At 32.9% G+C, this 27,067-nt stretch overlaps 1 protein-coding gene across 2 annotated transcripts in view; it reads right to left on the minus strand.

The window, feature by feature from the left end:
• Positions 1 to 10,989: 10,989 nt before the first annotated feature.
• The window catches only part of LOC113514663 (uncharacterized), a 62,119-nt gene continuing 46,041 nt past the window's right edge, over positions 10,990 to 27,067 (minus strand). Inside the window, exons 2-9 of one of the 2 annotated variants that reach the window (XM_052903269.1) lie at positions 25,819 to 25,965; positions 22,551 to 22,697; positions 16,985 to 17,125; positions 15,781 to 15,895; positions 15,148 to 15,244; positions 14,282 to 14,366; positions 13,572 to 13,613; positions 10,990 to 12,577 (exon numbers count right to left, since the gene is read on the minus strand). In XM_052903269.1, coding sequence (XP_052759229.1) covers positions 12,450 to 12,577; positions 13,572 to 13,613; positions 14,282 to 14,366; positions 15,148 to 15,244; positions 15,781 to 15,895; positions 16,985 to 17,125; positions 22,551 to 22,697; positions 25,819 to 25,927 — 864 coding nt within the window. In that variant the 5' untranslated portion in view covers positions 25,928 to 25,965 and the 3' untranslated portion in view covers positions 10,990 to 12,449. The remainder of the gene's footprint in view (positions 12,578 to 13,571; positions 13,614 to 14,281; positions 14,367 to 15,147; positions 15,245 to 15,780; positions 15,896 to 16,984; positions 17,126 to 22,550; positions 22,698 to 25,818; positions 25,966 to 27,067) is intronic. The other variant, XM_052903270.1, reaches the window with a different exon arrangement.

A 27,067-nucleotide genomic window follows, 5' to 3' on the forward strand; every position in this document is an offset into this window, starting at 1 on the left:
AATCTCTAAGGGAATTTATGTTAACGGAGCACCAATCACAGTGACATATACCTTTGAAAGTATCTCGCCCTCTATTTATCATGGATTCCTTCAATCTCTCTTTTTCGCAAATGGATATGTTTTTTTTTTCTTAATGTGAATGGAAACTGGGACATTATATTATCTATTTCGGTATAGAATATAAACATATTTTTATATGTTTCATACGTAAAACGTATAATAATTTATACAATACTTCCTGCAACTCAGTGCGGTGACGGAATCAGAATGCAATGTGTCAGCATTTCTTTTCATTCTCAGGAAGTCGTAAAAAGCTACCAGGGGAACAGCACAATGCAAGGGTAAGAGAGGGAAAAATAATGTAAGTACTTATGATTTAAGTATTTTCGAAAAAGAAAACAAAATAACATACATGTTATAAAACGCGTCGTCTTCATACTGCTTGTATCTGATAGACAATATATTTCATAAAACATAGCCATCTAGTCAATTATATATTGGAATTAAAATACTCTGTGCCGTTATTCGTTCATCATCATCATCATTTCAGTCAATATCTGTCCACTACTGGACATAAGCCTCCCCCATAGACTGCCATAAAGAACGGTCTGAGCCACCTGCATCCGCTGACTCCCTGTAACGAATTAGAGGTTGTTACTCCATCTAGTGGGGGATCGTCCTACATTGCGTTGCCACTCAAGAACCTTTCTTCCCCATCAGTTGTCGTATCTTCGAGCTATGTGACCAGCCCATTGCCACTTCAGCCTGCTTATCCTTCGGGATATGTCGATTTTTTTTACAACACAGAGGGCAAACGAGCATGCGGCTCACCTGATGGTAAGTGACTACCGCCGCCCATGATCACCCACAACACCAGCGGCATTGCAGGTGTGCTGCCGGCCGTTTAAAAAGGAATATGCTCTTTTCTTTAAGGTTATGTTGTCGTATCGGTTCGGAAATACTGCTGCTGGAAGTTGATTCCAAAGAGTGATTGTGCGTGGAAGAAAATGCCTTGAAAAGCGCACGGTGTAGGACCGCCACTCGTCCAGATGGTTGGGATGAAATATTAGTTTATGGTGGGTTGTACGATGGTGAAAATCAGCAGCAGGTAGCAATTATATTTTATTAGTATTTTGGTTCTTTTGCGGATATCCTATTATTATTCATTAGTGTGTGTAAAATAGAGATGCAGTTATTTAGTTTCGCATATATGTGATAAAAACACACTTCACAAAGACCAATAAAAGTAATGATTAAGAAACAAGAAACACACCCCGGGTTCTTTATAAAAATAAAAAAACACAGTCAAAATGTCTTTCTCCTATTTCAAATCGATTAGAAACGCTATGGTCCCAAAATAAATACACTACATAAAGACATGATGCTTGTATTTTTGTGAACCTGTATTTCTGCGAGTGAGATGGGATAAACTCGAGAAAGAGGCAGAGTTTAGCCATACTCTATCCTCTTTTCTTGTCTATGCTAAATAGACAGATATACTAAATAGACAGATAACAAAGGAGCTAGTATTTTTTATAACATAGGCAAACAATCTCAAATGGTGGCAAGTGACTACCACTACTCATGAGCAACCGCAATACCGGAGGAATTACAAATGTGCTGCTGACCTTTTAAAAGATAGTAAATACCCACTTTGTGGAGAATATCAAAATATTACAGAATAATAAATAAGAAAAAGCAATTTTAAATACACGTTTCGGGGGGAAAGGGATTGTTAGTAATGGAGACTGAGAATCCCATTGCTAGCAATATACCCAACCAGGTCGACCTCCACGCGGTTCCCCCTGGAAACTATCATGGTTAATTCCTGATGAATTCATCATGATGGGCTAACTGGCCTGTTTTCATTCTCATCTATCACCCTTCACTGATGCTCCGCTAGCGTATCCCGTTAGCGCAGGCGGGGCTACCATTCCATTTTCACCCAAAAAAATACACGTTTCGACGTAGATTGCACCACGTCGTGGTCACTACAGGACTGAAGTGAGCGGCGTCTTCGTCTGGCAGCTCGTAACAACAAATAAACAAACGTCGGCAATAAAGAAGCAGATATGCAGGTACTATTTACCTGTAAAGGCTTTTAAATTGCTTTAAATCTCAACTGTGTATTTAAAATATGTGAAAACAACACGAAAGTTTAAAATTAACCAAGAAAAAGCTAGTACCAGTATATTAATATATCTAAACTTGACTCCAAAGCTAGCGCTGACCAGAATATCGTCCATAAGTCTGATAATAACCAAATTAGCATTCATATTGGTACGCCAGCCATTTTGAAATTTATGCAATTACACAATGAATATTACATGAGTGAAATTGTGTGGTCCACGGCTATGTAAATCGTTAGATTACACTGCAATATCACTTCTAAATATATATGGATCATTCTTTATATTTTAGTCCAAGTCGCGTAAAAGTCTATGAGCAATCAAGAAGGATTCATGTAAAGTTTTGCAATTTGGTAAAAATCTGAGAATAGCAGAAAAACCAAAATTAAATAATTTAGTTTTTTTTTTTATACAACTTAGAATGGCAAACAAGCTGACGGTCCACCTGGTGGAAAGTGGTAACCGTCGCCTATAGACATGAGCAGTACCATGGACATAACAGAGTATACTGTTTCGCCCACGTTGCCATTCCTGAGGACTCAGGTGTTAATCCTCTGTACCCAGTAAATTCACGCCTCATTCTACGTGACTCATTCTGTGCCGGTACCACACGACATGTGATAGAAATGCATAGTTACAAAAACACCTGGCTAATGTATAACATCTACTTGCACGTTATATAAAATTTACAATTGAATCTTACTCAGTGCAAATTTATCTTCATTTATTTTCAGCCAGCGTGGCATATATCTTCGTAGAATTTTTATTTCCTAACCAAATAACCAACATTTGCTTGAAGAAGTTATATCTCTGTTTATATGACAAATTCATGACTTCAAAACTGAATAAAATTTCTTCTAGGAATGATTGAATAACAATCATTCTGTTATGACTTATAACTTAATCAATTTTGTTTTTATATAATCGTCTTTTATATCTTCACTTAGTCACTGTATTATATATATATATATATATATATATATATATATATATATATATATATATATATATATATATATATATATATATATATATATATATATATATATATATATATATATATATATATATATATATATATATCGTATCTTTATGCCACTTCGTTTTTACATTCTACAAAATAGGAAGTGGACAGAATCCGTACTATGTTACCCTGTTACGGTATTCTGGCCACACATATATATGTATAAAAATATTTAATTTATATAATTTATTTTATATAATTTGTATATTTAATTTATATAATTTATATAATATAATTAATATTTACATAAATTGGTATCACTTACAAATGCATAATAATCACAAACTGCCGATAAAATAATCTATCTACACACACAATGCATTTTATTCATATTTCTTTTTATTATTATTTTTAATAAGGAATTTCGCGACTGACTCTTGGCCACAACAGAATATCAGTGTTTTGCTCTTTTAAGGGCGAAGCAATAAACTGAGCTGTGATCATTTTATATAACTATGGCACGCGCGTGAAGGAAAAAAAAGGAAATTGTTGTTTTATATATTTTGCTTTTAGTTTTTTTTGTTACTTTTTTTATTTTCATTCTTTTATCTCTTTTACTGTGTATTATGTGTATGTTTGTATTGTTATTTGTGTGCTGTAAGTAATGTAAATAAATTATCTATCTATCTTCACGCTAAGTTAGTTTCCTTAGTTTCTAGCTACCTTAGTAAAGTACTTAAATTCACTTTCGTTACTTTACATGCGTGCATGATGTTTTCAATGACTCTTGATTTCTCCATCATATAAAAAATAATATATCGTATAATTTCTAGGTTAATTTAGATTTCTCTACAACCTGCTTCCTTCCACTGTATATCTCTTTCCTTAACCCTTCATCTAATATTCTTTTCACATACCCAAACCAATTTAGCAAATCCTCTTTGATTTTTACAGCAATACTTTCATTTAAACTCTACAAAAAGTATATTATACTAAATATTTTCTAATATATAGTATTTAATTGCGGAGTACAATTTTGTCTTTGTAGACAACTGGTTGCAAAGCGTAGTTACTTAAGTGGCTGAACAGTCTACAGAACGGCGCATGAGTGGTTTACAACTACTCTCCATTCTTCATTTGTAATGAACATGGAACTTGTGATAATTCTGAAATGAGCTTGTGTATTTTTAATGGATGATAATTAATCACTAGCAATGTACGCTAGTGGGGCACCAGTGAGCGATTATAGGTGCGAATGAAAGAGCAGATCAACTCAGTAAGTCATATTGATGAATGCACCTGGATTTAAGCACGATGGAAAGCACCATATGGAAGTTGACCTGACAGGGTACGATACTCTTCTTTCTTTCTTCGAAACACTGTGTTGGCGACAGACTTCCTTTCATATAAGTTTACCTTTTTTAGATTTATATTTTTATATTATGAATATGTCTTTGATACTTTTTTTGTTTTTCTTCTTGATTGACATATTATTGTTGTATGAAGTGTGCACGTCTTAAGAAAATATATTGGTAAGCCTCTCTCTTAATATTATTTTATTATTGTCGCTGCCCTCCTCTTCTACCAGCGTTGTTTTTACACTGTATAGACCATTGACCAACGATGTAATTATAGGAGTCAGCAGTTGCAAATCTTAAGTTCATTACAAAGTAAGAGATCATGATTAGAATGAAATGATAAATTATGCCGAGTGTCTATGTAGGCACTTCACCTTGTCTGGGACATTAATTACGACTTAATTAATTAAATAAAAGGTCACTAAACTAATTAGTATTAATGTCAAATGTTCAAGTTTTCCTTAATAAATGAATGTTTGATTTTTGTTTCTATAATGAATGCAAAAGAGACGAGTGCTGGTATGATAGAGACTTTATAAACGGCGACCGATGAACGGACTTACAACAAAAAGGTATGCTTGCAATAAACAGGTATTCAATACGTATTTAGACGTCTTTCTACAAAAGGGGTCTAACTAGGGGTAGATAATATATAGCAATATCTATATATTTTAGATACAATATCTATATAATGGCTAAATTCTGTATTTATTTATTTATTTAATACTTTATTGTACACATTAGTTATAAAAATATGACAGAGGTAAACAAAAGTACAAAGGCGAGCTTAACTCTGATAGAGTTTTCTTCCAGCAAACCCAAAGTGGAAAGGAGCATCAATGTCAGCGGATACAGCAGTGTACAATTTTTAAATAGCCAAAATTAAATTAATTAGATTATATTATATAGTACAAATACACACATACATATACATAAATATATACCTACATCTATGCATAAACCTACATATACATACACATATACATACAATATACCTACACATATAGATAAATAAATATATGTTCATAGAGATAGAAGATGCTCTTTAAGTCTACTCTTAAAAATATTTAGGGATTGACTCTCACGGATAGATATGGGAAGAGAATTCCACAATCTAGCAGCATGGACGGTAAAAGATCCACTATAGCGCGTAGATGAGTGTGAAGGGAGTTTGAGGATAAGAGATTTCGTCGAACGGGAGGACACGTCATGGGGAACTAGAAAATCAAAACGTTCACGAAGATAGGAGGGAAAAGTAGGGTTATATAGAACGGAATATAAAAACGACATTATATGAAAGTCTCGACGCCTTCGAATTGGCAGCCAATTCAATTTTGTTCTATAAGCGGAGACATGATCATATTTACGCAGACCATATATGAAACGTATACACAAATTCTGTAATCTCTCTAATTTGTATATGTTATATATGTAAAAGTCTTTTATCTTAAAATAATATTGCATAACAGACTTAACATATTCGATAATAGATATCTTTTTTTTTATACAACTTAGAATGGCAAACAAGCTGACGGCCCACCTTATGGAAAGTGGTAACCGTCGCCTATAGACATGAGCAGTACCATGCACATAACAGAGTATACTGTTTCGCCCATGATACCCTCATGCGTTGCCATTCTTGAGGTCTCAGATGTTATTCCTCTCTCTTTTCTCTTTTCATTTGAGAGTTTCCCCTTGTCGGTGCAACTAATTCATGCGTCTTCTTCCAGCCAGCTCTATCCCAGGCTATATCCTTGACCTCCCTATACGGCATGACACCTAGTGTTCCCTTTATCTGTCCCATGTAGTTATTCCTCGGTCTTCCTCTTCCTCTTTTGTTCTCTATTTTCCTTCTACTATACTCTTAAAACAATCGTTATGTTGTATAAGGTGGCCCAGCATTTTATTCCTCTGTACCCAGTAAATTCACGCTATATCCCACCCTTCAAACCGAAACACAGCCATGTAAACACAACTGTTTTACGGTAGAAACACGAATGGGACAGAGGTACCCAAGCAATCGACTTTTGTACAAAGTTTCCCTCTGGTACATCCATATCTGACTGATATGGGTGATATCGAAATCGGTGATAACCTTTTTCCCACTATAAATGGCCAGAGGGACCTAAGCTATAGATTTCGAAATGGTATCCATATCACATCATGCCTTTGTCTAATATATGTTTACGTCAAAACAAAAGGAAGTCTAATTATAAAATAAAATATATTTAATTTAATAAATTTTATAACATTTTTTTTTACATTTTGTCACATGAAATTACAAATAAATATTTTAACACACACTAAACAATGTTCCTAGCAGTGTAGTATAGTAGCATAGAATAAACCACCCCTTCCTTTCCCGTGGATGTCCTAAGAAGCGACTAAAGGAATTTAATAGTAGAGGGATGGACAGCAACATTCCTGAAACGTCACCAAAGTCTAACTGCGGTTGCCAATCTGCCTATCAAGTGTCACAACTACTGGCAAAATCTCTCAAGAGGGAGGACTATGTCCAGCAGTGGACAGATAACGGCTAATAATGATGAACAATGTTTAATCACTTAAAGTTTTGTTACACATTCATAGTTACTTACACTGTTTGGATAAGTAGTACTTTAAATTATTTTTATGTTAAAACCTTTTTTTTTTCACTTGTGTACTAAATATTTTATTTTCACTTAGTGGATTTTTTTAGTTATGTAGTTCCTACACTACGGAATATAATTTATAATTTTAATTTAATTTATAAAATAAAATATACATTATTTTATGTTGGTTAAATTATAGTTTTAATAATCTCTGTAATAAAACATTATTTATTTTCAAGTTACTTCAAAAATAAATCTATTTTTTATAAAAAAAAGTATAAATAAAAATTTTACTAGAAAATAAAAAATTAAATTCTGGAGAGGACCACTCTTAACTAATAGGGGTATAAAAATAGTCTACGACCTACTCTCAGACCTACCAAATATACACAAAAAAGTTTATAAAAATCAGTCAAATGAAATAAAAACACAACAAAAATCTAATAAATATGCATATATATGTAAGTTATACACCTCATTACATCAATTTTTATTCCACAAATGATTTATTTTCGTAATTCTCACTACAATAAAAAAAAAGCATTATTTATTGTTCATGTCTTTTATAGAATCTTTTGTAGAACAAAATAAGACAGTAAACAGTGGCAGTAAACAAGCTCGCAAGTCTGAATACGACGAGCAAAGGAGCTTATTCCGGAAACTGGAACACCGAATAAGGCGGTTGAAAATGAACCCTGTACCAGTGTACCGAAGCCAGATGTATGCTAGTGCTAGCAGGAAAAATACAACCGGCTTCAGTATGACTCATTCTAAAGTTTAAAACCACGCCAGCATGCTTACGTTTATATTATTCAGTTCATAAAACTTTTTAGGTTTCAGATATTAGTAACTTTTTACAATATATACATTTAAGATAAGTAAATAATAATCATCGTCATGTCAGCCATTCCTTATAGCAGTTTACTTGTGGCGTTTGTAAATAAATATTGTACATATTCATCTCATAGCCACTTATCAACATCATTGCTTGGGTACCTCTATCCCATTCGTGTTTCAACCGTGAAGCAGTCGTGTTTGCATGGCTGTGTTTCGGTTTGAAGGGTGGGATATGGCGTGAATTTACAGGGTATAGAGGAATAACACCTGAGTCCTCAGGAATGGCAACGCATGGGGGGTATCATGGGCGAAACAGTATATATATATATATATATATATATATATATATATATATATATATATATATATATATATATATATATATATATATATATATATATATAAATTATATACCTGTCTGTCTATATTGCTATCATAAAAAACACACTCTTCAAAAACTTTCCACGAGAGTAAGCACAATCAAATTTCTCATTCCAGTCCAGAACAATAAATACTTATTTGTGAGAGCATACACGATTTTCCCTTTGACGTAAATTGTACATCGTACGAGTAAACTATTCTTAGTTCGTTAAGTCCTTGTTATAACTTTAGTTTGAATTTGGCATTTTCCAAGTATCTCCATTCCCTTGGCAGTGGCTCGGAACTCTAATTAGTAGGAAATGTTTTGTATTACTATCACTGCCTATTTGTAGTGCCGTTCACAACTTAAATTATATGTTTGAGTTACAAGTTTCTATTATTAGTGTCAAACAGATTTAAACTTATGACTTAACCGTAATTTTTTTAAAGAAGTTTATATAAAAAAATAGAAACAATAATGCTGAGTGGCGGCCATGTTAGCAATTACAAATGTAAAGTTTTTTTTTTTTTTCTGTTGATAATTGATATAACTCTTTTTGTTGTTGGCAATAAATGTTTTGTTTCTTTCTTTCTAACTAAAAAAAAACAATGTTACGTGTACGGCGAAAGTACACAGAGGCGTTTCACTACATTGTCTTATAGTATTTAGATTGAGAAATAAAATCACCAATTGGCCGTGTGGTCCCGGCATAGGATAGGCTACCCCTTTCTTTCTCGTGGATGTCGAAAAAGACGACTAAAGGACGGCGAGAAATCGACAATAGCGTCCCCTTTAAAACATCTTTAAAGCCTGTATGCGATTGCCAATCCGCCTGCCAAGCGGGGCAACTAATGGCAAAACCCCCCAAGGGGGAGGCTTATGTATATAATAATGTCGGATAAAAAACCACTCAGATACAAGGAAAATACCAGCATCAGACAAAGCAAAACATTTTTTTGTATACAACTTAGGCAGTGGCAGACCAGCTGACGGCCCACCTGATAGAAAGTGGTAACCGTCGCCTATGGACATGAGCAGTACCATGAACATAACTCTGTTATGTATAGTATAGTGTTTCACCCATGATACCCCCCATGTGTTGCCATTCCTAAGGACTCAGTTGTTATTCCTCTGTACCCTGTAAATTCCCGCCATATCCCACCCTTCAAACCGAAACAGTGCACACCGAACCGAAACCATGCAAACACAACTGCTTTACGGTTGAAACACGAATGGGACAGAGGTACCCAAGAAAACGACTTTTGTACAAAGTCTCCCTCTGGTAAACATTAAAAACATATTAAGCTTACAATTATGCATTGCTATTTCTGAGTGCTACGACATTATGTCCATGTACCTTGTAATTTCACTGCCATATCCCACCCTTCAAATAGGTTTCTATTAAGCCTGCAATGGCTGTTCAGTCATGCTAGCACTTAGCAGTGACTCAGACATAAAGGATGCTTCACGGTAACACGAATGACTGAGTCAAATGAATGATTGAAATAACAGGAATAAATAAAATAGCTAGTATTTATCATTGCGCAGAAGTGTATGTAAATGTTATTGTAATTATAAATATAACTCCATCTAGTGACAGTGAAAGGAACTAATTGATCTTGACTCCTGTACTTTCTGTGATTCCTGAATAAAACAGCTGAACAACTGAAGTTTTCTCTGACACCTATAGAGAAAACTTCAGTATCGCCGTCTGTTTTTAAAAAGTTTACAGCAATTTCAGAAAAATTATGTCAAGTGACATCTGTCGGAAACCCTACGATTCATTTACTAGCTTGAATAAGTAAGCTTGAGTAAGTTTCTCAATTTTTATTGTTCACTTGAAAATAAAAAAATATCTTGGTGGATATTTTTTTCCAATAGTGCTTTATATTTCTATCCTTATTAAGCGATTTTAAAAAACAGCAATTGATTTTATTAAATATGAGTAAAAAATAAAATTTAATTTCGTTAGACTTTGAACATTGAAGATTAAACAGGTTTTTAAAATATCTTTTAGATCGTGTCATAATCGTTAGGGGCACTAGAAACTGTTTTAGAAATAATAATAAATACTACAGAAATATGATTTATTTATTTATTAATTATTTTATATATATATATATATATATATATATATATATATATATATATATATATATATATATATATATATATATATATATATTTTGTAATATGGTCAATAAAGAGATGATCATATTACAAAAAATGTTGAGTACAAAAGACGAACTTAACCTTTTTATATACCATTCTCTTCCAATTAATTAATATTTTCATTATTATTATTTCAAGATTTTCACCGTTATATTCTTTGATAAATAACCAACTGTAATACCTAGAACTAAGTATTTTTAAGACAAAATATGCAAATTCTGTGTTTTTTTTTATACAACTTAGAATAGCAAAAAAGCTGACGGTCCACCTGATGGAAAGTGGTAACCGTCGCCTATAGACATAACAGAGTATACTGTTTCGCCCATGATACCCCGTGCGTTGCCACTCCTGAGGACTCAGGTGTTATTCCTCTGTACCCAGTAAATTCACGTGGTTCTTCAAACTGAAATTCTTCGGTTACTTTCAAGCAACAGACATTCAACAAGTTTCCATTCTCAATTTCTATCTATAAGTCTATTCAACCGTAAGACTAACTCCTTTATACGTACATATATGAGACGCAGACGGTTGAGTACTAAGTAATGGGTAAAAGCTAGATATAAATAAAACAACAATATCAGGAAGTATAAGTTATAATAAAAGTTCATAGTATAATTAAATTACAGCATAAATTTTTCAGTAATTATATAACTAGCACAGTGTACGAAATACATTTTCTTGATGTGAGCATTATTATTTATTATATTTAAGATACAATAGCTTATTCCAGTACAAATGTCAGTTTGCTCTATTTAAAAATGATAATGATATTTTCTGTATGAGCCATACTTCAAGTCTTCCCCATAAATCAAGTATGTCCCATACTTAAAGGTGGAGATGATATTTTTCTATAATTAATTTGTTTATTTGCATCAACACGCATATAGTGGCATTCAATTATTATAAAGTCCCTAAATCTGTACTAGACGCTTGTGCGTATTACATAAAATTTGGTCGAAGCTTCAGAAGTGCAATGACTTATCATTATTTGTGTAAATTTCCCCATTTTACACATCGTATCGTTATATAAGAAGTACCTAAGAAGACTACACGAGATCTTAAACGAAAACCTTAACTCGACTCACAACTGTCTCTCATTGAAACTTTAAAGAAAGCATTTCGTCCGCACCACAAATTATAACTAGATATAATTGAAAGTCTTATAATTACCTCGTTATAGTTATAGAAAGCGATATCGAAGCTTCCCTCCTTCCTAATTACTATCCAATCTACTCGAAATTCAGATCACTCCTCATCAGGAGATGGTCCCCGTAAATAAATTTTAGCTTAGATATAAGCTACACTTTATATTTCTAAGGCAGGGAATCACAAAATCTAGCTTTTACTTACAAGGAAATCTAGAAAAGAAGAGTAAATCTGAAATAGTGTTCTTATATTAATAATCGACTTACTAAACTATCGAACTACAAAATTTGCCAAAAAGCGATCTTTCACCTAATGCTAAAAAAGCTAAATTTCTCCCTATTATATGTCTATTCTTTAAATTATGAGTATATTAGAACTGTGCATTATATCTAATAATAAAAAGTGACTTAATATTTGAATGGTGAACGTGAATATACTATTTAAATGTTTAACTGTTTTAAATCTAACAATGTGCTTCATTAACTTATTTAGGTAAATTTTATACTTCATGAAAGATAAAAAGTAAATCATTGATATTATGAATAGAGGCACTTTTAAAGTGGCTGATTTTATGACAGATATATTAGTGCATGACATTATTGCTATACAATTAATGGATGAATATAAGCCTAATTTAATGCTGAACAATTGGTAAATATTATCACAAATACGGTAAAACTGGACTGAATGTTTTTACAATTACTTTTGTTCAACTTTGAATACAGACTTTGCGTTCCCTGATTACACGTTAGAAGCATCGTTACTTAGCTTTATATCTAATATACTTTTCTTTTTATCATCATTTTGAACTATTCGATTTCTACCTTTTCTTCTAAGTGTTTTTGTGATTTTAGCTTTTTGTTTAGTTATAATATGAATGTCTTTTAGATTTTACGAATCTGGGGCTCGTATTTCGACAGTAACCGAAGTAGGTCCAGTTGTAGTCGGCGAACGAAGTGTTGCTGATCTCAATGATGTAGCTGAATGTCCACTGCTTGCTCTTGAACCTCGGCGAGAACCTAAAATTAAAGGTTTTCATTAAAAGTAGATAAGTGTTAAATCGCTTTGTTTTTGCTTTGAGCAAAATTCGTAGCATGATGTCAAATGAAACATGCTGAGTCATCAAAAGTTTCTTCCGCTATCAGATCAAAGGTATATGATTTTTGAAAAAGTATTTTCGTGAAAGCCGGGTTTAGAGAGATGGTACTAACGCTATCTAATAGGCAATTTATTTCATTCCAAATGCAAAGCAAGATTTCCTGTTACAGTACGGTTACTTTATCATTGAAAGAGTAAATTACCAGCATTGTACAAGAAAAGGAAATTAAGTTACTTGTTCCAATGATCTTCACATGCAAGTCGTCAAATTACTGGAAAAAAAATTTAATGCAATTTCTTGAAGAATTTTTCAACTATTCGAGCTAATCGTTATTATAAAAATATCTAATTTTTTAACAGGATTGTGTGTAATGTATAAATAAGTTATCTATAATATTCTAATAGTCTTATTATAATATGCAATCCAAAATAATGTGAATGCTAGCATCTGATATAAAACATACTTTTCCAAAGATTATGGTGAAAACGACGGTATGTGATATATAGTATACATGACAAATGTTTTAGATGTATATTGTAATCAAGGTATATTTTAGCTTAGTCTATTGTAAGTATATTTCTTTACATATATACATAATTATCACGCATGTCTCCCATTAGCGTAGACAAAAATAATATTTCTTTTATTACATTGAATGTACCTACATTGATATCAATATTTGTTTCTTAAACATTAAATATAGTATAAATAATGTAAATGTATGTAATTTATCTGCAGAGTAAGTTACATGAAAATTTTCTATAATATTTAATTGTTAAATCCAACATAAAAATGTTGAATTTAATAATAATGACGATAAAACAGATACGCATCTAAAACATTAATCAACAAGTGTTGTTTATGGTTGAAAATAATAATGCAGCAGATTAAGCAAAATTAAAAATAAATGTAACCTGAGGGTTTTCGGTGTAACTGATGGCTTTGGTGATGGAGTGCTGTTAATAAATGAAATATTTATGAATAACATCAATAATAAGGATTTGAATACAAAAAATAAACAAAACGATGATTTGAAAGAAACACACAATAATACTAATACGCGTTGTATAATAACTTATATATTTGTTAATGATTTTGATAATGATATTGATAATAGTAGTGATGATATCAATAAACATAACACAATATTAGTAACAACGCCGATTTCAATTATAAATACTATAGTAGCTCTTAGTTATTTTATAATTAGACATATAATAAACAAAATACTGTGTAGTTTTGTCAATATAGATAAAAGTAAAAGGTGATTATAATGAAACTGAATAGAACAGCCATATTATTTTAAATAAATCATTTGGCTTTAGAATTACAATATTATGAGCAAAGTATAACGTTATATTGTGATTTATTTGACGTTTTGGTCTATATTAACTTATAGGCTTTCACTTTGTATAATTTATAAGAAATATCGCCTCAATTTGATTACTGTCCTTTGTAACCTGGACAAGAAGTCGAGATAACTTAGATAAATTATTATATTTGACCTAATTGGTTGCGTTAATTACTGTCTCTTGTAAATCTTGTCTTGATCAGATACTGAAGTTGACGAAATATATATTTTTTTTTTTCTATAAAGAAGACTAAATTAGATTGAATTTGATACCTGGACTTGGTGAATGCGGCCGCAATTCTTGTTGACTAGTCTGTCTCGATGGTGGCCGAACGCTTACACGAGATCCACGACGATCCTAAAAATATTTTAGTATTAATTCCTCCATTCATATAGCCAGATATGAGTAAACCTTGTCAATTTAAATTTTACAAATATGTGTTTCATGTGCGTTTCATGGTATATACCATGAAACCATTGCATAACTGCTGGTAAATTCGTCACGATCAGCCGAATGTCCATCTTCACAGGTATTTCTTTCTATATTATCAGTGTATCAATAACTCAGGTGGAATCCATTCCATTTTAATTCGTTACAAAACATCCAATATTATAAAGAAAAAAGTTTGATTGTTTGTTTGTAATTAATAAACTGTCATCACCTATTGAAAGCTATATTATCAGCATGAGCTGTATTTTATTTAAAAAAAAATCATACGAATCCAAGACTGGAAGACTTTTTTTATATAACTATCTTTAAAAACTTTTATATTTGCATTATTAGTTATAATATTATCATCGTACTTTTTAGTATAAAAAAAAATTTAACCGACTTCAAAAAAATAAAGATAGTTCTCAATTCGGTTGATTTTTTTATCTTAGTTAGTTCATATCTCCATCAGTTGTAAATTTATTTGGAAAATTCTTTACTTATCTGAAGGGATATGCTTACAGATTAGTCTCAGAGAAATTTTATCAAAATCAGTTCAGTTGTTTAATTTTTAGATCAAAACAACTGGTTTTGTCACAATTGAAGTTGGTTTCTTTTCGTGTGACACAATCTTCAATTACTTTTGTTCTAATATATGCCATAAAAGCAAATCCCATAAAAGGCATGTAACAATCTATAACATATTTACCTGTGCGTGTAATAGCTTAGAATCTCTCAATAAGGACACATTCATTAGCCTCGGATTTGGAGTGTTGAAAATTGTGCGATTCTCCCTCCATCTTGCTCTGAAAATTAGACACAATTTATGTAATAGGTTGTCTGTAAGAGATTGCCCTAGCGATAAGACCGCCTTTTGTACCTTTATGTGTATATTTCAATCTGTATTTATGTTACTGTATTTCATTTGAATTATTCACTTGTCATTGTATATTTTTATTTATGGTGCAATAAAGAGTTAAATAAATAAATAATATATTGGAATGAAATATATGTATATGTATGTATGTATACTGGTTAGTTGGTAGACAATGCCATATAGCATTAAGCTCGCCATTTCTACAAATTTTATTATTCAATAAAGAATGAATAAATGAAAGCCGTAGTTAAAAATGCTTAAATGTCCTTCTTGTAAATATAATAAAAATTACTATAGTATTACAACTTTAGATAAAGATAAAGAGATAAAAAAAAGTATTTTTTTCTCACTAGATTTGTCTTAGAAAACATTCTCTCAATGCCAGTGTAAAATGTATAAAGACTAATTAACATATTGAATAATTTTTTTTTTACTAGCTTTATGCTTATTAAAACATAAATTCACCTGCTGAACAGCCGAAGAACAACGCAAATAATAACGAACATCAGCGCCATGCCAACGAGGACCCCAATCATAGCTGGATCCAGGGTCCTTATTGGAGTCTCCGGGCTCTTATCCGCTGAAAATGAGAAAAACTGAGTTTTAGACTCACATAACATACAGAGCACATCATAAAAAATAAAAAAATATATCATCAAATACAAATTCAAATTCAAGATTAACTTTATTTAAATAAGCTTATTATTTATAGGTATATATATATATATATATATATATATATATATATATATATATATATATATATATATATATATATACATTTACATTATAGGACATTTAACATCAATCTAAGGAGGAAAAACTTGAAAATAAACTCTATTCCAACTCATATAACCCGTGTGGTTTACAGTACAATTTGTTCGACCTACGTGATCAGTAAAATTTTTATAGTGAATGAATGAGTTTATTTGCATTATACAATATAGGAAATAAACAAGACAATTAATATAACTATACAATTGTATAAGTACAGTAAGACAGTCTTATTGCTGAGAGCAAAATAAATAAATGGACGAAATTGTTGTGTCGTATTATTATTTGTAAATAGCATACATGGATCAATAACACCAACTAGATTCCAAAATGACCAAACGAATAAGGTCTCACTTACAAAGTGAGTTTCCATTTTAAAACAACTTCAAAAGTTCAGAAATATCAAAGCGTCGGATTTGGGAATATTTTTTTTTTTTTAACAGTTTTAGCAGCAAACTTTAATATTATAAAAGGGCCAGCATAAAAGATTACAGATGTCGCAGTGTTACAGGTTTCTCTGTCAGAAAAACTCATCTCTGAATACAATAAATACCTAAGATCTTATCGTCACTTAAGATCAGATGAGATTATAGTCAAATAATAAAAAAAAAATCACTTTTCATAGTTATAAAGTTGTATTTTTTTTATTGAATGAAAATGGAGTGGTAACCCCGCCTACGCTAATGGGATACGCTGGCGGGGCACCAGTGAAGGGTGATCGATGAGAATGGAAACAGGCCCATTAACCCATCATGATGAATTCATAAGGAATTAACCATGACAGTTTCCAGGGAGAACCGCGAGGAGGTCGACCTGGTTGGGTATATTGCTAGCAATGGGATTCTTAGTCTCCATTACTAACAATCCCTTTTCCAAATACAGTCGTATTACTTACCAGTACACGTGACACTGCCATCGACGGTAACTTCCGGTATCATATCAAATTTGCATACACATCTCTCATTCCGGCATTGTGTCTTAAAGTTAACATCCTCACATTGTTCGTTGAACGTGCACGTTTCGTTTATCGATGCAGCTGTAACAAATAATAATATTAAATAAATAAATAAATATATATGTGAAAATATTAAAACACAAAAATTTTATTACACTAAATATCCTGTGATTGAAAAAATACGAAGTGAGAAGGGTTTGAATCTGCCACTTCTACGCCATGTCAAGGTTGAAGCTTCATTTTCACTTCATTTTTAATGGAATGTTCAATCTCACCTGGGTTTTCTAAATCAAAACGAGTAATTCCGTAGGCAGTAATTCATCATATATATAAAAGTGTACATGTATATTTTTATACATAGGTATTAATATATAAATACTATATTAAATTATGAAAGTTCGTATATACGAAATTTACCTTCTTGTACTAAAATATAAATAATTTAAGTTTCTTTTTATACAACTTAGAGTGCAAACAAGTTGACGGCGTACTTGATGGAAAGTAGTAACCGTCGCCTATAGACATGAGCAGTACCATGAACATAACAGAGTATACTGTTTCACTCAAGATACCTCCCATGCGTTGCCATTCCTGAGGACTCAGGTGTTATTCCTCTGTACCCTGTAAATTCACGCCATATCCCACCCTTCAAACCGAAACACAGCCATGCAAACACAACTGCTTTACAGTTGAAACATGAATGGGACAGAGGTACCAAAGCAAACGACTTTTGTACAAAGTCTCCCTCTGATTAATTAGAAAGAGACTAACATAGCTGCGAAAAATCTAGCCATTTAAATGACTAATTTGATATAACTATCGGATATTGATCACTATAAATTTAAAATCTATTCATATCACGGTGTAGAGAATGTATTTATAAGCTGCTCTGATGGTTGCTTTCAAGAGGTTATTCAGGTCAGCGTTAGTGATTCACATTTCGTATTATAGGAGTAGCAAAGTCCCTAAAAAATAAATAAGAAAGATTCGAAATTCTTTTCTTTACTCGACTGTTCTTTGGATTAACACAGGATGTTTTCTATCGTAATACATGTAGACAAAGCCTCGACCTTCTTTTGGTTTAATACATAGGATATTTTTCATCTAAATAAATAGTTAAACAAAGTCGTGAGATATTTAAAACTAACCGTTTTTAAATATTGTTAATTTTAAATATTTAGTTTAAACTTCAACAGCCTTACTATAAAAAATTTACCTTGCTATAAGCAGTTGTGTTCGCATGGCTGTGTTTCGGTTTAAAGGGCGTGAATTTACATGGTACAGAGGAATGGCAACGTATGGGGGGTATTATGGGCGAAACAGTATACTCTGTTATGTCCATGATACTGCTCATGTCTGTAGACAACGGTTACCACTTTCCATCAGGTGGGTCGTCAGATTGTTTGTCATTCTAAGTTGTATAAAAAAGGGGCTTTCTCGTGTTCCGATGAGAAGAACAGAGCTAGTAAAATAGGCTCGTCTGCTCAACGGTGCCAGGAGCCAGAATCCGGACTTGGATATATTTATTAACTTGTAAACTTGTCGAGTATCGCAGAATAGCAATACATTATTTAGAAAGTGTCCAATAATTAAATGTTATTATGTTTGTTTATATTGTGATTGCTAGTGGAACAAATTGAGAAACTGTCAAGCTCCCTTAGTTGATAAATATAAATAAATAAATTACTATATCAACTAAACAATGCTTGAATTTCTGTTAAACTGTTTAGATGAGTAGTGTTTTAAATTATCTTTATAGTAAAACCACAAAGATAGAAATAACTTTTTTAATATAAAATCATTAAATAACAAATAACTCTAAGAATTCACTAAACTGGTTGCAATACCATTGTGTACTTATTTTAATAACAGCTGCATAATAAGTGATAGTAGTTAAAGAGCATATAACACGCGATAATAAATCGATTCATGGTACAACACGGGCGTTCCACTATCAAAATTATATACAGTAATTGTATATGTTTCAGTCAGAACTCTTAACCAGTTAAAAGTACTATTGCCTGAACAAGTTAGTCAAAAATGGTTTTGACTTATTGGTTATTAGGTCTGCAAATTTGGGTTTTTTATGGGTGAAAATGGTATGGTAACCTCGCCTGCGCTAACGGGATACGCTGGCGGAGCACCAGTGAAGGGTGATAGATGAGAATGAAAACACGCCAGTTAGCCCATCATGATGAGTTCATCAGGAATTAACCATGATAGTTTCCAGGGGGAACCGCGAGGAGGTCGACCTGGTTGGGTATATTGCTAGCAATGGGATTCTTAGTCTCCATTACTAACAATCCCTTTTCCCCCCGCAAATTTGCAGTTAGGTTTGGTTAGGTTAGATACTTTTAGCTGTTATTTTAGTCAAAAATGTTATTGACTAAAGCATAAGGTCAAAAGTACTTTTGACTGATTAAGAGTTGCGACTGCAATAAATATATGTACGTGTTTTTTTTTATACCACTGAGGTGGCAAACAAGCATACGGCCCACCCGACGATAAGTGGTTACCGTAGCCTATGAACACCTCCAATACCAGAAGTATTACGTGTGCGTTGCCGACCCTGAAGAAACCTTTTTACCCCCCTTTTGAAGAACCCCCAGAGAGAGACTTTATACAAAAGTCGATTGCTTGGGTACCTCTGTCCCATTCGTGTTTCAACCGTGAAGCAGTTGCGTTTGCATGGCTGTGTTTCGGTTTGAAGGATGGGATATGGCGTGAATTTACTGGGTACAGAGGAATAACACCTGAGTCCTCAGGAATGACAACGCATAGGGGATATCATGTGCGAAACAGTATACTCTGTTATGTCCATGGTACATGGTCCAGGTGGGCCGTCAGCTTGATTGCCATTCTAAGTTGTATAAAAAAAAGTAGTATAAAATAATTAAATGAAATTAAAGAATAAATAAATAATAATAAATATTTCTTTCTTTTCTTTTTTCAAAATTAAATAAGTCTTTAAAAATCTCCAGGAAAAAATCTGTTTAAAAATTGTCACAATATTGTACACCGCTCTACTCGCTGACATTGATGCTCTTTTCCGCTTTGGGTTTGCTGGAAGAAAACTCTATTAGAGTTAAGTTCGCCTTTGTATATTTCATAACTTCTGTCATATTCTTTAACCTGATGTTATTGTGTTATTAGTGTTATTGGTCTATTGTACATAAAGAATTAAATAAATAAATAATATAAAAAAAAAATGTAACTCCTGAGTCAAGCGTTACAAATATAAACAACACAATCGCCGGATTCCGTGCGATTAACCAAATAAGATTGTCCTTCAACAAATGACCTTATAACAAGGATATTTCAACGGTCCCTTTTCACGAGACCCCGTTGTTTATTTTATTATCCCCTGGGGAAAATATTATCTTCATTCCTTGTTTAATTTCTTATTCACATACAATGGAATATGGGTCAAGTTTGCATCGCATTCAACTGGTGACCTCAGCGGTCGCTTGTAGAAGTGTTTTTTGAGATTTTAAAAGAAATAATTTTAATTAAGGGAATTATATGAAGAAGCAATATTGAATCTGTGATATTTATACTGTGTTTAAATTCGTTATTGAATTTAAAGTTTTACATACATGTAAAATGAATTAGGAATAATTTTTTTTCACTGACAATGAATATTAAAATATATTTTTCTGATTTACATATCTCCTTTTCTATATTACATAGACTTTTTTTAATTGAATATATTGAGAATTTAACTTATGAATAAGGATTGTGTCCCACAGAAATACCGATTTAAATTGTAAGAAAATCAGTTATTTTCGTAAAAAAAATAAACTACTTAACCCATTTTGATAAGACTTTGACCAGAGGGAGACTTTGTACAAAAGTCGATTGCTTGGGTACCTCTGACCCATTCGTGTTTCAACCGTGAAGCAGCTGTGTTTGCATGGCTGTGTTTCGGTTTGAAGGGTAGGATATGGCGTGAATTTACTCGGTACAGAGGAATAACACCTGAGTCCTCAGGAATGGCAACGAATGGGGGGGTATCATGGGGTAAACAGTATAGTCTGTTATGTCCATGGTACTGCTCATGTCTATAGGCGACGGTTACCACTTTCCATCAGGTGGGTCGTCAGCTTGTTTGCCATTTTAAGTTGTATAAAAAAAATTCTATGGCACTAATCTCTAAGTATATCTATTTAGATAAAAAAGAATTTTCCAAATCAGTTTACAACTGGTGAAGTTATAGAATAGAATAAAATAAAGGAATAAAGGTAAAAAAATATAAAAAAAGAAAAGTCAAATTGCGAAATTTTAAAATTTTTCTTTTCGGTTGAAAATAAATACTTTTTAATTTCCTCGTATTCAGAAATTCAAAATTAGAATATTTTTTATCTCCTTTTGTTTAGTTAGATAAAAGATGTTTGAGGTTATCTTATCTTTGATTCGCTTTTGGGGTCAGCCTACAAACTGACGCACGGTGCTCCATCGGGATCTTTTGTGCTTCCCTCTGACTTGTACAATCATTTTAGAGATCCTATGCATTAACCCTACGACATCCCGCGGTTTATGTTGAAAGTTAAACGTCGTAAATTGCTTTGTCCTATTTCACGAGAACATAACCAAGATAAAGCCATATATGTAGATGCTGGAAAGTTAAAATGTTTTAAGCGTTATTTAGGTCGTTGTCCTATTAATACTCGTATCATAAATGCGAAGGTTTGTAACGATGGGTGGATGTTTGTTAGTCTTTCATGCAAAAACTAATCAACGGATTTAAATGAAATTTGGTACACGAGTAGGTTGTCAACTAACTCAACATATGGGATACTTTATATCAGTGGCGTAACTATACCATTTGGGGCCTGTGGCAAATTCCTTTGATGGGGTCCTATCATTTATTTTCAAATCAAATAAAATACTCAAGTACAAGGTTCGTCTCCTGAGCCGGGGCCCTTTTGGGTCGGGGGCCCGTGGCATTTTGCCAGCCCTGCCATCCTATTGTTATGCCACTGCTTTATATAAAGATGCACGCTGAAGGAATATATGTTTTTCAAACTAGTCCACGTCTAAATATAATATTAGAAAAAGAGTTTTTTTTAATAAAAAAAAATGTAGATCCAACTTTCCATCCATAATACGACTAGCTGATCCGGTAAATGTTGTTTTGTCATATAAATTATTTTTAGGGGAAAATTGTTTGGAGGAGGCCATCTTTTCACTTAGGGGTATAAAAATAGATAACAATGTTATCTCAGACTACCGAGTGTACATATAAAATTTCGTCAATATCGGTCAAGCCGTTCCGGAGAAGTATGGCAACTAACACTGTGACACGCGAATTTTATATATAGATATTAATTGGATTGTTACAACCACAATAAATAAGTCTACAGGCTTTAACATTTTGACTACCTTTTAGTTTGAAAGGGATAGTTGCGGGTAGAACTAAATAAAAATATGCCTAATGTATTTAATTAATATACTTTTATATAGTTAAAATAAAGTATTATTATTATTATTAAAAAAAAGTACTCACGTTTGCCACATTTATCGACGTGGTTGCTGACCGGCACGTCTGGGTGGCACTTGCAGATCTTATGCACCTCGTCGCATACAGAATCCGTGAAGTTGCAATCCACCGCCGTGGAGCACGTATCACCATAACGACCGCGTGAGTTCTTATCTGAAAAAAGTCGTATTGTCACTTAAGACTTTGGTCTACATATATACATATATATATATATATATATATATATATTATATTTATCTTTTGTATCTATTGTATCTATATTCAGTTACTAATAATGAATTCAGTTACTACTGTTTTTACCCGAAGATATGCAAACACCATCTGTTACCTATAACGGTACCGTGAATACTTAATTCAGTGGGCCAAGGCGCGCATTCAGGCTCGCGTTCGTATCACAGCCGCTCATGATTTAAAGTCCTAAATTAGTCCCGAAACTAAACGAACTTTCTTTACCCAATTACATGGAAGTTATTATTTATAGTTTATTATTTGTCATATTATTTATGTACCATTTATATTAATTTACATATAAATCAGGATTCAGAATCTTATTTGCGCAAAACAAGGAAGTATGAAGCCAACACAAGAAGTGATAATAAAAATATAGCACAGGACGTACCACGAAATTATGTCGTTTCTGTCTATGAAATTGTGTCGTTTCTTTATAAAAAAAAATAACATTTTTAATATGAGAACACTGTCTTAAATTAATATTAATCAGCTAGTTTTTTATGGATGAAAATGGAATTTTAATCCCACCTGAGCTATCGGTATAGGACATAAGTAAGAAATAAGTCAGGTCATTGAACCTTACGTGATAAATTCCACGATGGTTACCAGAAGCAACCATTTGGAGTTCGAACTAATAGGATATTTTGCTAGCAATACAGTTGTTAGATTACAAACAATTCCTTTCCCCTAATGATTAAATAGGCTGTTAGTTCTTTTACCATTTCATTTGTTGGCACAAGAATACTGTAGGTTTTGCATAAGAATACTACCCACATTACAAATATTTGCATACAAATTTATGGCATAATGTAATATTATCATCGTATAGTTATAATGAAACAAAGTGACTTTTCTTGTCCCCTAATGTTTACGGCAACATTTACAAATGTCTCCAGTGACAATATCAATTCCCCCTAAACGAGTATATACTCAAAAAAGTGTTTGTAAACAAAAACTAAGTAAATTATCAGCTTAATACATACATATATACATACATATCTGTCACGCCTGTCTCCCATTAAGGTAGGCAGAAACAATGGAACGCCAAATGCTTCGATTCAAACAAACCTCTTTCGCTTCTTCCACATTCATCAATCTTTTTATACACGCTCGCCGGTTACGGGTACTTTTAATTTGGCCCTTCTTCAGCACGTCGCCTACTTGGTCAACATACGTCCGTCTAGGGCGGCCCCTACCGACATCTCCATTCATTCTTGCTCGATAAATCTCTTTCGTAATTCTTCTTTCATCCATCCTCTCCAAATGACCAAACCAACGTAACATTCCTTCCCATTCTTTTCTTATCAGCTTATTCTAAACAGAATTATTGAAATTAAGTTTTGATGTTATTTATTTAGGACTTTTTAATAGTTTCTGTCACTGTACAATAAAGTTGATTTTACTCAGCAATATTAAACAATTTCAAACACAATATAACGCCGAGGAGCAATAAAATAATGAGTAAATTCGTGCAACTTAGAATGGCAAACAAGCTGACGACCCACCTGATGGAAAGTGGTAACTGTCGTTTATAGACATGAACAGTACCATATTATGAACTACCATGCCGTATTTTGGTAGTCGCTTAAAAATACAAGTAATATTATTATTGTCGACCACACATTTTCATTTCTCCAACCGATATTTGTCAAAATTATAACAACTCAGTACATATTATTCGCTAATAAAATCAGTATAAAGACATGACCACCGCTAAGTACTGAGATGCCCATAAACCTACACAATTAATTCGTAAAACAATAATTTTTCTATTCCTTCATTATTTTTCCAATGCAATAGAGTTCATAATGGCATAAAAATTAATTAGACAAACGGAAACCTGGATTGGTTATTAGTGAATAAGACTATAACTGATGATAAAGTATTGACCGATGGACATAGAACACTTAAAGGCCATATAAAAAGGATAACGGACATGCCAATCTGGCCACAAGGTAATACAATATTCGTTAATGAATTAGCTACTTTATCCTCTTTACCTGTGTAATCAATAAAATTCTAAAGGAAATAAGGGTAAGAATAGCTTGACCTGGTTATGTATATTAAATGAAGGTACGCAAATTAAGTTATCAAAATTTCTATTAAATAAATTAAATTTTCTAAGATAGAAAATCGTGACAATAGCGAAATAGTATATATAGTAGTATATAGTATATTGTTATTAATGGGATCTAACAACTCCATTGCTAGCAGTATACTCTATCAGGTCGACTTCCACGCTGTTCCCCCTGGAAACATCGTGGTTAATCCCTGCAATGCTGACTGACTGAGTGCAGGTGGGATTACCATTCTATTTTCACCCATTAAAAAAACTTGCCCGTGCTAACGGTATACAGGTACCCTGGTAACCCTACCAGGGTACTTGTATACCGTTGAGAAACCAGTGAGAAATTAAAGGTGAGGATTAAAGCAGGTCAGTTAAAATCACTGCAATAAACAGGGATATAAAGTAAGTATTCCCTGTTCCTGAAAATGTGGTTTACAACTATCACGTTTATCTATCTTAACTAATATACGAAGTAATTTTTTTTTTAATAGTAAAATGAATGGGTGCGTCAGATAAATTAAACAACGACAACAGGGTCTTCTCTTTACCCGCCAGATGAAGTGTGGGCGGGCGAGGTAGGGGCCTCGGGGCATACCCCATTACCCCGGCTACTCCGGAGGCGACTACCTCCGGATCGCTGGGTTTGCAGCCGACATACACTGTTGGTCTGTGTATGCCGGCGTGGTTTGATAAATTAAAATAAATAAGGAAAGAGAAGAATTCATGCGCCACTTTAACTTAAATAAGTTGAATGTTGTTCTTATTCAATCTATGTTAGCTGAACTTAAACCAGAAATTTTTTAACATCTCTGTAAATTATTGATGCCCATTAATTCTTCTCTTTCCGCGTCTAGGGAAAGTAGATAAAGTTTTGTTTGAGAAATCAGTTCAGGGTACAATAGGACTGATGAAGAAGAAGTATATCAGTCCTTAAAATAATATTAAAAAAATAATAAATAAATAAATTAAACTTACTGGACGCTGTGTCGTACTGTGCGAAGCAGAGCGGTGGAAGCGCAAGCGCGATGAGGGTCGCGAGCGCGGCGAGCGAGGCCGCGGCCCGCTTAGAGCGCTCGCCTCGCATGCCGCTCACTTCGCCCGCGTCACATGCCAATAAAACGCCTGCAAAGAGATAAAAATCAGTTTTACTAATAAATATACTTAAGTTTATTTCTTTTTTATCCGATCGAATTCTGTCTACTAAAAATGGTGCGGGCAATAAAAAGAAAACTGTTTACGCTATCTTACCATTGGGACTTCTTGTAATAAAATACATTCATGTTATTGTAACTAATTCATAAAATTATCCGTGTCCATTTATATTTATAAAAAAAACTGACGAATCTCCCCGGCTTTGAATATTTTTTATTTTAAATAAAATACTACCCATTTTGGTGTCGTAAGAGGCGCTGAAAGAGAGCAACGGATGGGTAGCAGCGTCCCTCTTAAATATCTCCAAAGCTGTAAAGCAGTTGTATTTGCATGGCTGTGTTTCGGTTTGAAGGGTGGTATATGGCGTGAATTTACACAGTACAGAAGAATAACAACTGAGTCCTCAGAAATGTCAACGCATGGGAGGTATCATGGGTGAAACAGTATACTCTGTTATGTCCATGGTACTGCTCATGGCCGTCAGCTTGTTTCTCATTCTAAGTTGTATAAAAACAAATAGGGAAATGACTTTGTTTTTATTATTTTTATTGATTACTAATTAGTAAAATCATTCGAATATGAAGATTAGTATATTACTAACTTAGTAGTCGAATTACCTATATTTAGTTTGTCCATTACAGACAAATAAATCTAATCTTACCACTGTATAATATTAGTTTACTTATTTAACTAGTTTACTCCTCTCCATCCAAAGGTTGCCTGGAAGAGATCGCTCTTAGCGATAAGGTCACCCATTATTTTCTCATTGTGATTATTTCTTATAATTATTTATATTTATAATAAGTTTACTATTGTAATCTTTTGGAGGAAACAATAAAGAGTATCTATCTATCTATCTATAATATTAGTTAAGATACAGTCTTCACTCCAGATAACCCAGCCTCGTTTTCCACAAAGCGGTATGTATAGACTATTCAGTAGAACGTTAGCTCGGCTTTTGAAGCGAGTTTATGAATGGGCTTGTAAGCGCTCCAAACGGATACACAACATTACAATATTGACACGAATAAAGGAGTGTATTTAGATACGTTTAAAGAATCTTATCTGATGA

The sequence above is a fragment of the Galleria mellonella genome, unplaced genomic scaffold (assembly GCF_026898425.1).
Source record: "Galleria mellonella isolate WM207_F2 unplaced genomic scaffold, CSIRO_AGI_GalMel_v1 utg1386, whole genome shotgun sequence".
NCBI lineage: Eukaryota > Metazoa > Arthropoda > Insecta > Lepidoptera > Pyralidae > Galleria > Galleria mellonella.